The sequence below is a fragment of the Antechinus flavipes genome, chromosome 1 (assembly GCF_016432865.1).
Source record: "Antechinus flavipes isolate AdamAnt ecotype Samford, QLD, Australia chromosome 1, AdamAnt_v2, whole genome shotgun sequence".
Taxonomy (NCBI): domain Eukaryota; kingdom Metazoa; phylum Chordata; class Mammalia; order Dasyuromorphia; family Dasyuridae; genus Antechinus; species Antechinus flavipes.
The window spans coordinates 609727783-609740190 of NC_067398.1; the positions used below are offsets into that span (position 1 = coordinate 609727783).

A 12408-nucleotide genomic window follows, 5' to 3' on the forward strand; every position below is an offset into this window, starting at 1 on the left:
CATATAAATCATTTCTTATGCAAAGAAATATAAGAAGACATATAAACTGACATAAAGTAGACAACACGATGATTTTTTAAAATATTCATTATTATTATAATAAATGGAAAAAACAATAATAATTTAAAAATTGAAGACTATGTAATTATAAGGATTAAACTTGGTCCCTCTACATACTCACACACAGAAAAAAATAAAGAGGAAAAATGTACCTTTCTCCTTTCTTTGAAAAGGTGGGGTATTATGGGTGTATTTATCATTCATACATCATTCATGGTTGATGTGTGGTTACTACCTTTATACCTCTCTTCTCATAAGAGATATGTCTCTGAATGTGGCAGGAAAGAGTGGTATATTGGAAAATAAAAGTGATAATAAGACAAAACCTTATTTTTTCCCTCAAAAATACACATTTGTGAATTTTTCTCAAATATTCTCTTGAAATAGTTCAATCTCCTTCATAATTTTGTTTACATTTAAATTGTCTATATATCCAATATTTTTATGCATTCTGAATTAGTGAAGTACAAAGAAAAGAAAATTTTCTAAGTTATACTCTACTTCAAATTATTGTACCTATAAGAGTTTTCTACATCTAAAAACTATACTTTAGGAATTTTTTGGAGGGAGGGGTTCTCCAAGATGGTAGTTGTCTTTATGAGAAATTTCCATGTAGAAACTGAGGCAGATAGATACAACTCATCTGTACTTGAGCGTCTTAGACAATTGCTTGCCACACTGTGAAGTTAAAAGATTTACCCAGGTTTATACAGTAAATGTGGAATAGGTAGAACGTAGGTTTTCCAGATGCCATTGACAATTCCCTGCTTTGTCTCTTCTAGAAAACAAGAACAAAATATTGATATAACAAACAAATCTACCACTTTTCTTTCTTTATTTCAAATCTCTCAAACGCCACCTGAATGAAAATGAAAACGTCAGAAACTCCAAACTAAAACTTGGGTGACCAATGACAGAGATGAAATTAAATGAAACCTTAATAGCTCCTTTTAAAAAGCCCTCCTAGTTTCTTTTAAGTATGCTTTGGTCCAGCTTCTTGTTTGGGTAAAATCTTCAATAAGAGAAAAATAAAACTCTAAGACACAAATCTACTGGCTTTAATATGTCAACGAGTTCTGTTCACAATGTAGGCACTACCTTAACAAACCCAGAAGCCTCTTTGTGACTTGACAGTCTCTGAGAGTAACTATGGTCCCATATTTCTTCACCCTTTGATCAACCTGACAATAAGCCTCTCCAAACTGAGAAAGACTGGTGTTACCAGACCTATGCTACCCTAGAAGATTTTCCAACTTGATAGGAAGGCAAGGCAGCCTTTGAGTATCCAACATTACTTACAAGCAAAGATGAAAGACAGAGTAGGACTGCTGTGGGCGAAAGGGCACTAACATTGGAGCCAGAGTGCCTCAGTTCAAATCCCACTGATGACCTGTGTGACCTTAGATAAAAGTCATTTAACCTCCTTCAGCTTGAGTTCTCTATCTGCAAAATGAGGAGGTGAAGCTAGAACCAGATTAATATGTAACTGGGAAATGTTTAGCACAATACATAAAAAATCCAACAGATTAATTTGTGGTTTTCTAAATCACTATGCTCCTTCAAGGATCTGTTTCAATTTGAGTTTGATTCCATTGAATTAGTCTTATAGATTCCTTCTTACATTTACATTCTTTTCTTTCTCATACACACAAAGCAAATAGTAGAGAGCTGATGCTTCAAAACCAAAAGGATCTGGGTTTGATTCCTTCTTTTGACACATACTAACCATGTAATCCTTAGAAAGTCACTTAACTTATTGGTGTTCGAGTAACTCAAAAAAAATCGAAAAGGAAGTGTGACTCTTCATTGGTGCTAGGAAACTCAAAGAAAAAATGTAAGAGAAGGTGTCAACCTTCATTCCCTCTTCCCAGAATCAATTCGAGGTGGTGGCCCAGCCAGACAGTAAAGGACATCCTCAGGAGCTAGAGAGCATGACCCAGAATTCATCCAAGAAGTCCCTCTAACTGAAAATCCTTAATTTAATAAGTCTAACGTTGATATAAGTCCAACCACTGACACCAATAGCAGCCGAGAGAACTGTGCCTCCTTTGAATGGCTTTGCATTTCTTGCTGTCCAATCTTCAGGACTTCAAGAGAGTCTGGGCCCCCATTTGAAGTATGTAGTTTTCAATGTGATTACAGAACTCAGAGTTACTTCCATGATCCCATGAGGCATAAAAAATACAGATTGGGGGGGGGGGGGGTAATGAGGGAAGGAGAGATTATCTGCCTGCCTCAAGTCTTTCTCCACTCCAATTCACTCTCCATTCAGCCACTAAAGTGATTTCCTAAAGTGTAGATTTAATCATGTCATCCTCCTACTCCATAAATCACCAGTTACTCCCTATTGCTTCCAGGATAAAACATAAAATGTTCTGTTTGGCATTCAAAGATTTTCAAAACCTCAACTCTTCTACCTTCTGTGAATTCTTTCATCTTCCATCATAATCTGGATCCAATGACTCTGGACTCCTGGTTGTTCCATAAACAAGACACTCCATCTCTGATTTCTAAAGGTTATCTCTGGCTGGCTCCATAATTGGAATGCCCTCCTCCTCCACTCTGCCTCCTGACCTCCCTGGTTTTCTTTAAAGCCCAACTAAAATCCCTTCTTTTCCTGGAAAGCTTTTTCATCACATCTTAATTCAACCGTTTTCCCTCTGTTAATTATGACCCTAGTTATACTTTATATAGTTTGCTTTTTTATATATATTCATTTTCATGTTATCTCCCCATTAGATGGGCAGGGATGGTTTTTTGGCCTCTTTGTATCCCCAACACTTAGCATAGTGCCTGACACAGAGTAGCACTTAGTACATATTAATTTATTAAATAACAGAAATACAGATACACATTAAGAAATGCCCATTAAGGTAGCAATTGGAGACAAAAGGTGGATATTAAATTGCAAATAAATGTGTCCTGCTTAAAAGGTTGACAAGTAGGAGGTAAGCCCCTAGCTGCAATAAGAACCATTAGGAGGACAAAGTTAATGTTTAAGTTGGACATCCATTCTTCTTCCTTTTCATTCCCAAAGAAAGAGGTCCTCAGAGACTGATTCTTGTCTCCTGCCCACAAGGAATAGCCTCATTTCCCGGTGGCATTGAGCCCAGTTCTGCTGCTGGGGTGTTGCCTTCTCTCTTGCCCTTGATGCCTGGAAAAGGCTTTGGATCCGTGCCATCCTTCTATACCATAAGTAATTCTCCGCACATGAGAATGTGAATGCTACCTTTAGTCATTGTCGCTCAATCACTTCCGGACAGGCTTGACTCATTATACAATTTGGCATCACAAATATTAGTGGGTTTCGCCATTACTCCCTAATTTCTGGTAAGGGAGTCAAAAGCCCTGTTTGCTGAACTTAACAGTGCTAGGACCTGAGTTCTAAAACCGACTCTGCTCCTTATTAGTTTTGAGACCTTGACCAAGTCACTCCGGGCCTCAATTGTACTGGAGCGCTCTAAGGGGCTTCCTATTCTCCATCCAGGTTCCTATGACCCAAGACTTGTATCCCATCCCTAACTGTATCTCCAACCAGGAAGCCCGCGGAGGCTGTAATTTGCAGATATAATTGCCTAACAAAACTCGGAAACTGGGTAGGGGAGATCCAAATGGCAAAAGGAAAAAGAGATGGAATCACAACCATCCCCACCCCGCCACCATTCAGAGAATTCAAGGAGTTTCCCCCTAGCCCCACGCCCCGCACGAATTCCATTCCCACAAACTTTCCCAAGCTCCCGAGTGCGGCTGCGGGATCAAGGAGACAGGTGTAGTGACACCTCTCCACCCCCAGCCCAGGCGCCGCAGCTGCTCCTGCGCGCCCAGCTCAGAGCCCAGCGTCGGAGGGAGGGGTTTCCAGCCCAATCGCAATCCGAGATCCCAAACACTGGGGGGATGACGCACCTGGCAAGGGTCCCCCTCCCCACGTGGGGGCATGAAAAGGGCTCATCCCCCACCCGCTGGCCGGCCGGGGAGGCTGGAGACGGCCAAGGAGATCCGTGTGGAGGCTGGCACTTCGGGCCGGGTAGCTAAAGCTTCCCTCCAATTCCCGGTGTAACAATTTGCATAATGGGATTTTTATCCTCTCCCCACCTCCAGACCTTAATTCCTCTGCACACCATCGCCCCTCTGGGCCACCTCTCCCAGGCGATCACCCAGTGTCTTCTCCTGGATGGCCCAGGTGAGGAGCAGGAGGCGGCAGAAGTCCATTCCCTCCCCCTCACCTTCCTTCCCATCTCATCCCTCTCCCTTCCCCCTACGATCCCCTCAATCCTCATCAGTGGGTACATTGGGGTGCGCGTGTCGATGCAGCTGCTGTTGCTGCTGCTGCAGCAGGAAATAGGACTTAGATGTCTCTTACCTTCCACAGCCATTCTCTCAGTGTTTGCCTAACGTATGCATAATTCGCCTGGCCTGGGCACTTCTTCTGCCCAGGACTCCCCACCCCCCCACTTCACTTGCTCTCGCTTATAAATTCTGCGCTCATCTGCAACCAAGATCAACCTGCAGCCCTCACGCAAACTGGAGGAGCCGACTCCCTGCACGAGCCGGGCAGTCTGGGAAATGTAGTCTCCCTTCCCCCTCTCTCAGCCCCAGCAAATGCCCCCGGAATCCTCCCTTTGAGCGCGCTATCGCAACGCCCCTTCCCCCTCTCCAAAGTCAGCTCAGGGTGCCGACCTGGCTAGGCAGTGAAGCGCATCCCCAGGAGCTGGAGAGGAGGACCGGGAGCCCTGGGCTGTGATCTGAACTACAGTTCCCGAAATGCAAAGCTTCAGGGTTTAGCAAGCGATTTGGAGTGGGGATTAGTGATTGAGAACTTCTCTGTCAAATTAGAAGGGGACAGGTACGAGGGCAAGGTTTTAGTGCTAGGGGCGGGAGGCTCCTGGCTTTTATGATAGCTAGTGTCATTCCACAGTTTTACTCTTTCCGCGTTTGTCGTCTACACTTTCGATGACCTTTCCTGTTTGATGCCTGACCTCCAGTGTCAGCTGCAAAATAGGTGCATCAAGTGGGGTGGAGAGAAAGCAGTAGTTAGTCACCCCTTCATTGTACATTGCAAGGACGTTTGAGGCCTGGAAAGAAACCCAGCCTAGGGTCTCCAGTAAGGAAGGCTGGGAAGGTACAAATTCCTGCAGAATTTCAACAATCTATTAGGCGAGCCAAATAGTTGGGGATTTATTATGCATTAAAACATCCTATGGCTCAGTCAAACGGATCATGCTATTCCCCTGAGAAGAGATTCCATCTACTATGTCCCTGCCTTTGCCTTGGCGGTTCCCAATGTCCAAAGCTCACTTCCTCCCTTTCCTTCCACTTATCAAAATTCATAGACTTTTTAAAGCTCCTGCCAAATACTGCCTTCTTCTTTAGGGCTTTCCAATTCCACCCTCCCCCAAATACTCTTGCTGCACTCATATCGCTGAATATTTGCTGTGTATGTATGCACATAATACATATATACAACCACAGTGTACATAGTGTGCGTGTGTATTCACTGTGTGATAATCTATATGCGTATTCATATAAATCTGTATGTATTAGAGTTTATATGTATAATGTCCCAAAAGTCTTAGTGAAATTGAAAATTTTTAATAGATTTATACACACACATGTATGCACATAGTTTATATGTATGACCATAGACATATGTGTACATATATATGTTGTTCCTTCCCATCATAGAACTTGAGCTTCTTGAATAGGAACTATTTTTTGGTTTGGTTATTTCCATATATAGTATAGCATCCGGCACATAGAAAATATTAAACAAAGACTGGATGAGTTTATGTATGTGTGTGTGTTCATATATGCATACATATATATGGATATATTTCTTTTGTTTTTTGTGGCAATTGGGATTAAGTGTCTTGCCCAGGGTCACACAGATAGGACGTTTTCTGTGTTTGAGATCGAATTTGAATTGAGGTCCTCTTGAAGTCAGGATTGTGCTCCATTCACAGCGCCATCTAGCTGCTGTGTGTGTGCATATATATGTGTGTGTGTGTGTGTGTGTGTGTGTGTGTGTGTGTGTGTGTGTGGACACACATAAACTGTATATATATGATATATACACACACACGTGCATATATGCATACATATATATGGATATATTTCTTTTGTTTTTTGTGGTAATTGGGGTTGAGTGTCTTGCCCGGGGTCACACAGGTAGGAAGTTTTCCGTGTTTGAGACCAAATTTGAATTTTGGTCCTCCTGAATTCAGGATTGTGCTCCATTCACAGCGGCATCTAGCTGCTGCTGCTGTGTGTGTGTGTGTGTGTGTGTGTGTGTGTGTGTGTGTGGTGTGTGTGTGTGTGTGTGTGTGTGTGTGGACACACATAAACTGTATATATATATATATAATATATATATACACACACACACACGTGCATATATGCATACATATATATGGATATATTTCTTTTGTTTTTTGTGGTAATTGGGGTTGAGTGTCTTGCCCAGGGTCACACAGGTAGGAAGTTTTCCGTGTTTGAGACCAAATTTGAATTGAGATCCTCCTGAATTCAGGATTGTGCTCCATTCACAGCGCCATCTAGCTGCTGCTGCTCTGTGTGTGTGTGTGTGTGTGTGTGTGTGTGTGTGTGTGTGTGTGTGTGTGTGTATTTCTACCAGCAACTAGTGAAAGTGACTCCCTACAAAGAAAAATCACTCTGAGGAATAAAGGAAAGTCATAATTTTGAGCTGTACTCTGGAATAATCATAAAATATTATGGAACCCCAAAATTGTGGTTGGAAATAACCTATCTAGGTCATCCCCAGCTAATTTTACAGATAAGGAAATTGAGGCCTGGGGAAGTGAAATGATTTTGTCTGTCCAAGTTCATGTGAGCAATGGATGGCAAAACTGGGATTAGAACTCAAGTCCTGTCACTACAGTAGGCTAATGTAGGAACATAAAATAGTCGGAATGACTGAATCTCAAATGATTAAATTTCCATTTTCCTATCTGGTTCTCTAATAATTCACTAATTATAGTAATAATAATAATTACTTTGTACCTCCTTTGGTTGGGTAGAAATGGTTAACATGTTAGCTGATACGGGTAATGCATAGGAGAAAAGAAATCTGAGTCCTTTTAAATATATTTTTTTAACTATTAAATCACCATGACAACATTCAACCTCCTTATTCTCTATTCCTTGATTAGAGGGAGGTCTGGGTAACAGAGGAACCTTCAACATATAAAAAAACAGATCACTCCACAGTGTTTATTATGACAATGGATAGAAACAGCTTCTAGGATCTGTTTTCTGTGGCTATTATCCAATTACTGAGCAGTTAATAAAGCTTTTTAGTCCTGGGACAGTCAATCCAAATATCTTTGCTTACCTCTCCTGTACCATAGTGGGAGTTTGGGCTATTTTCCTAGGGCCATTGTAGATACTGTGGCCACAGACCATCCTTTTTCCTCTTCTTGGCTGAGGCTTTTCAGATCTGATGACTTGTAATATAAAAGAATTGGCCTGGCGGTAGGAAGATGGCTCCTTTGTTTTGCTGAGTTTGAACTGTCTTCTGATTGCTAAGGAAAAGAAAGCACTGGCAAAATCAGTAATTCCATAAAACTCACCTGGGGCTTGAACTATCTGATTCATTGAACCATACTAGAAAGATCAGGAAAAGCTACAAAAATTGGTGTAACGATTTGATTCCATTCACTGTAGACTGTTACTAATTTCCAGGTATCATCCACATTTTTCCCAGGCCATAAAGTGTTATTAAAGATGGGTATCCTAAGATATAAGGGCTGTAAAATCAAGCATATCCTTTGACCTAACAATATATTAGTAGACATAAATTCCAAAAGAGATTTTTAAAAAAATATTTATAGCAGCTATTTTTTTTCAGGGCAGAGAATTGGAATTTGAAATAGAGGGACACCCATTTTTTGGGGAATGGCTAAATAAATTGTGATATTTGATTATGATGGAATATTATTGTTCTATAAAAAATGACGAGCAGGATAGTCCTCCATGAACTCAAAGTGAAATGTATTGTGTACAAAATAATAGCAATGTTATGGGATGATCAGCTATAAATGATTTTGCTATTCTCAGCAATACAATGATCCACGACTATTCTGAAGGACTTATGATGAAAAATGCTAACCATATCCAGAGAAAGAATTGATTGTTTCTGAATGCAGATTGAATCATACTTTAAAAATTAAAAAAAAAAAACTTTATTTTTCTTGCGGGTGTTTTTGCAGGGGGCAGGGAAGAAGAGAGTGGGAATCTATCTCTTGCAACATGACTTTTAGGAAGTGTTTTGTGTAACTTCACATGTGCCTTCTCAGTGGGGGTGGGATGGGGAGTAAGGGAGATAACTTGAAATCAAAGTTTAAAAAAAAAACAAATATAAAAAATTGTTTTACATGTAACTGTAGAAAATAAAAATATTAAATAAAAATATAAAAATAAGGGTCTGTTAGCCTCATTCCATTAAGCGAGTATTCTAACCTCGTGTCACCATTAATAGAGAGAATATATCTTTTATTCCCCACCCTCCATGGATATTGTTTTTAAATATTCCAATCCCCCAAGGATTCTCTAAGGTTTGTTTTTTAAGGAAAAACTTTGGAAATTTCCATATTCCAAAAGTCCTTCAAGTCTGGCCTTGTATGCCAAAGGCTTGTATTTATAAACAGGTAGGATGAAAACTGATAGTTAGATAGAGGCTTTCAGAGATGTCTTAAATTTTGGTGGGGCAGAAGAACCTCTACTACTCTGATCCTAGGTGTATTATACAATTTTAGAATGTAGTACTATAAAATTGTAGGTGGTTTATCAATCTCCATCTTATGCATCATGTTTTAAGAGCTGTACTCATTCATTAATTCATTGGAGGAGAGCATATCATCACTTTCAGATTACCTAAGAAGGTAGTGAAGACAATCCTCTTCAAATAATCCACAGTACTCCTCTATCTGTAGAGAGTTCAGTTTATTTGACAAATTATCTGTTGCTCAATTTTTTTTGATCTGCCCAGGCTTATTAAATGGTCTGGTGGTGAAGACCCAGAAGGTTGGAGCATTCAGCAATTATGGTAGGATGCTCCAGCTGAAAGATATGACTAATGCCATCTGAAGACCTCTGGTCAAAAGAGTGGGAAGGGGGTGTCTTCTTTAGAATTCTTTAGACTTATTTAGAATTAAACCTCAAACACATCTCTATAAATATTTCACTCTCTCACTTGCTACCTTTCCTTCAAGAACTAGCTATATGGAGTCATATGTACAAATTTTCTTACCTAAAAAAAGGAATAAATGGTGTTGTCTATCAGAGAGCTACAATAGATTCAGTTGGCTTTGCAAGAATAAATAAAGCTCTCTAACTCTATGGAATTCTGCAATAAATTAATTTTCACTGGATTGTTATTGTTCATTATTGCTTACTGAGTTTAAAGATAAGAAACCTTGGACCCACTGGACTGTGCCAAATTTAGGCTTCACACCCAAAATGCACTATACAGAAAGTCACAAAAGGGAAAAAAAAAACTAAGTGAATAAAAAGTAAAAAGCTGTAAAATTATCAGTGTAGCAAACTTAAGATTTAGGGCAACACAAAAAGAAATAGCAGATGTATATAATTAAAATTTAGAAGCCTGAGATTTTAGCACCAGTTCTGATCTTTATTTATTATATGATCCTGAACCAATCATCTAAATTTATCTGAGCCTCATTGTACTATTTTGTAAAAGCCATAGTAAAAGCTTAATTCAGAAACCTTTTTTTAAAGTACCCGCTTTGTGTAGAACTCTTCTGGGAAGATACTAAGTTAGAAAATACCAGTTACCCCAGACAGGTTTTGCAAGGAATGCTTTTTGTAGACCATAAAATATCGTATGCTTTATTATTTCATCTCTTTCAAAAATCTCATTTTCAGTACAAGTTTGATTACTTGTAGAATTGAAAGCCTGGTACTCAAAACTCTCCAGAATTAGCCTCTAGCTTCCTTTTTAAATCTTATCTCATATTAGTTTTTTTTTATAGTCTTTAATTTAAACTGGACCCAACTCAAATTCACCTAAACATCTTTTCTCTTATACAATAATCTAACTTTCCTATTCCTTTCCCCCTTTCCAGTCCCCAACCTTACCTATTAGAGTCCTTCTAGACCTTTAGCTAACCTTTCCTCTATGAAATATAATCAGATAGAAGTCATCTCTATGCTCCCCTTAGTAATTCACTTTATTTCTACCTTGCTCGATCATTTTGCCTTTTCTAATATGTATATATTTGTGTTCAAGCTACTCCTACTATCTTGCAAACTACTGCAATATAAGAGCAAAACTTAAAAACACCGCTTACAAGTTCTCTTTGTGGTGGCAAAAAAAAAATGGACATCAAGAACATCGCCATCAACTGGGGAATAGCTATTGGGATTAGTAATCAGGAAAAATATTAGGAATATATAGATTTGGAACCAATTAGCATATAGATAATAATTTTTGTAATATTCTTCTCTAAAATATAATGTTCTCTGGGAGCAGGTCTCTTGGGGGGCTTCTGGAGGCAGCCTTCCTTTCAGTTCAGTGTAATAATCACCTCAAATGCAGCCAGGAATTAAAGTCCAAATCCTTTATTGTTTCCTTTTAAGTCTTGTTTCCTTCCTTGGGCTCGGTTAGCTTTCTTAAAGACCTAGTTCTCTCCTTGGTTCAGAGAGCTCCTGTCACTAGTCCTTTGCTTCTGCCAGCTTCAGCCTCTAGCCAGCACAAGAATCTGTCTCCTCCTCCAAGAGCTTCTAGTGGGCTTCTGTGTCTGGCCCTGAGAACTTCTTGCTTATATGCTGTATACTGAGTACACACCAATCATTATATCACTGGGAACCATTATTTATTGTAGGATTAAATCAATTCTAAACTAGATTTAAACATTGTATCCTCAATTCCACTTAGTACCTTGTTTCAAGTTCTGGCCCAAAATCTCCTTGTAAGATCAGATCAATCATACTGAACCATACTAAATTAGATAATTATTGTCTCTATCAATTCCACTGTCTTAGTACCTTATAAAAATCTTAACAAATTTTCTCCATGGGAGTTGATGAGATCGTGAAAGGAGAGAGTATATAGAAGAAAAGAAGGACCCAGTACAAAGTTTAGAGTTAGTGAGTGGAAAAAGTTTATCCAGCAAAGGAGACTCAAGAGAGGCCAGTCAGTAGATTGCAGTAAAATCAAAAGAAGAGTCTATCACTGAAATAAAGGTGAGGGAGAACATCAAGGAAGATAGGGTTGATCAACAAAGTTAAAAGCTGCATGAGTTATCAAATAGAATGAGAAATGAGTTTATCAGTTAAAAAAAGTTAGAAACCCAGAGGAGAAAATTTTCAGTATAGTGGTAGAATCATTGATGTGATTGCAAAGACTTGAAGTGAGTGGGAGGGAGAGAAATGAAAACAACCAAGCAGAAATCATCCTTTTTAGATGAAGAAAAAGAGAAGAGTTAATGGATGATACCATGAGGGAATAGTAATATAAAATGAAGACCTAAGAATGGACATGTTTGTAAGTAGAAGGGAATGAGTGAATGGATGAGAAGAAGTTGAAGATGACAGAAAAATATAAAATGATCAGGGACCAAGCTCCTGGAGATCACAGGAAAGTATAGGATCAAGAACTGAAGTAGTGGAATTAAACTGAGCAAGGAGAAAAGCTACCTTTTATTCAGAAACTGTACCTGCACACACAAAGGAAAGAATAGGGAATGATTTAGAAGGGTTCTAAAGGGTAGAATAGGGAAGAAGTAGCTGCTCATAATGGATGTCCCCACTTTTTTTAGTAAAGTTGGAAGCCAAGTCCTTTTATGAGAAGGAAAGTAGAAGAAGTAAACTGAGAGAAGTTTTGGAACAGCCACTCTTGGGAGAATATTGACTCTAAAGAAGTAGAAAGAAGTTAGGTCAGTGATATAGGCAAAGGATTAGATTTAGTAAGGAATAGGTTGATTATTTCTGTAGCCAAAGAGAATGAGTTGCAGCATGATGATTTTCAGAAATTTTGAGGAGTAGAAGAAGGAATCAAATGAGGAAATTCATAGCAAGCACATCAATCCTCTAGAAAAGTACCTAAATTGAATTCATTCATCTATCCATCTATCCATCCATCCATCTGTCTGTCTGTCTGTCTATTTATCTGTCTGTTTATCTCTCTATCTAATGGAATTCATTTCTAATGCTGAAATAAGGGAGGAAATGAATAGTCATGTTTTGTTAGGCATCTGTTGAATAAAGTTATTATGTTTCAGGGGACATGACACCATCAGTAGGCTATTCAAATCTATGTGGTAATTAGCTGGGTCATAACAGGGTTGTGCTGTATTAGAGAAAAAATGTTTT

General features: G+C 39.1%; 1 protein-coding gene across 3 annotated transcripts in view; it reads right to left on the reverse strand.

The window, feature by feature from the left end:
- SAMD12 (sterile alpha motif domain containing 12) overlaps positions 1 to 4561 on the reverse strand; it is a 494473-nt gene extending 489912 nt beyond the window's left edge. For all 3 annotated transcript variants that reach the window (XM_051971015.1, XM_051971014.1, XM_051971016.1), the window contains exon 1: positions 4421 to 4561. In XM_051971015.1, the coding sequence (XP_051826975.1) occupies positions 4421 to 4433 (13 nt within the window). In that variant the 5' untranslated portion in view covers positions 4434 to 4561. The remainder of the gene's footprint in view (positions 1 to 4420) is intronic.
- Between the last annotated feature and the right edge of the window lie 7847 nt (positions 4562 to 12408).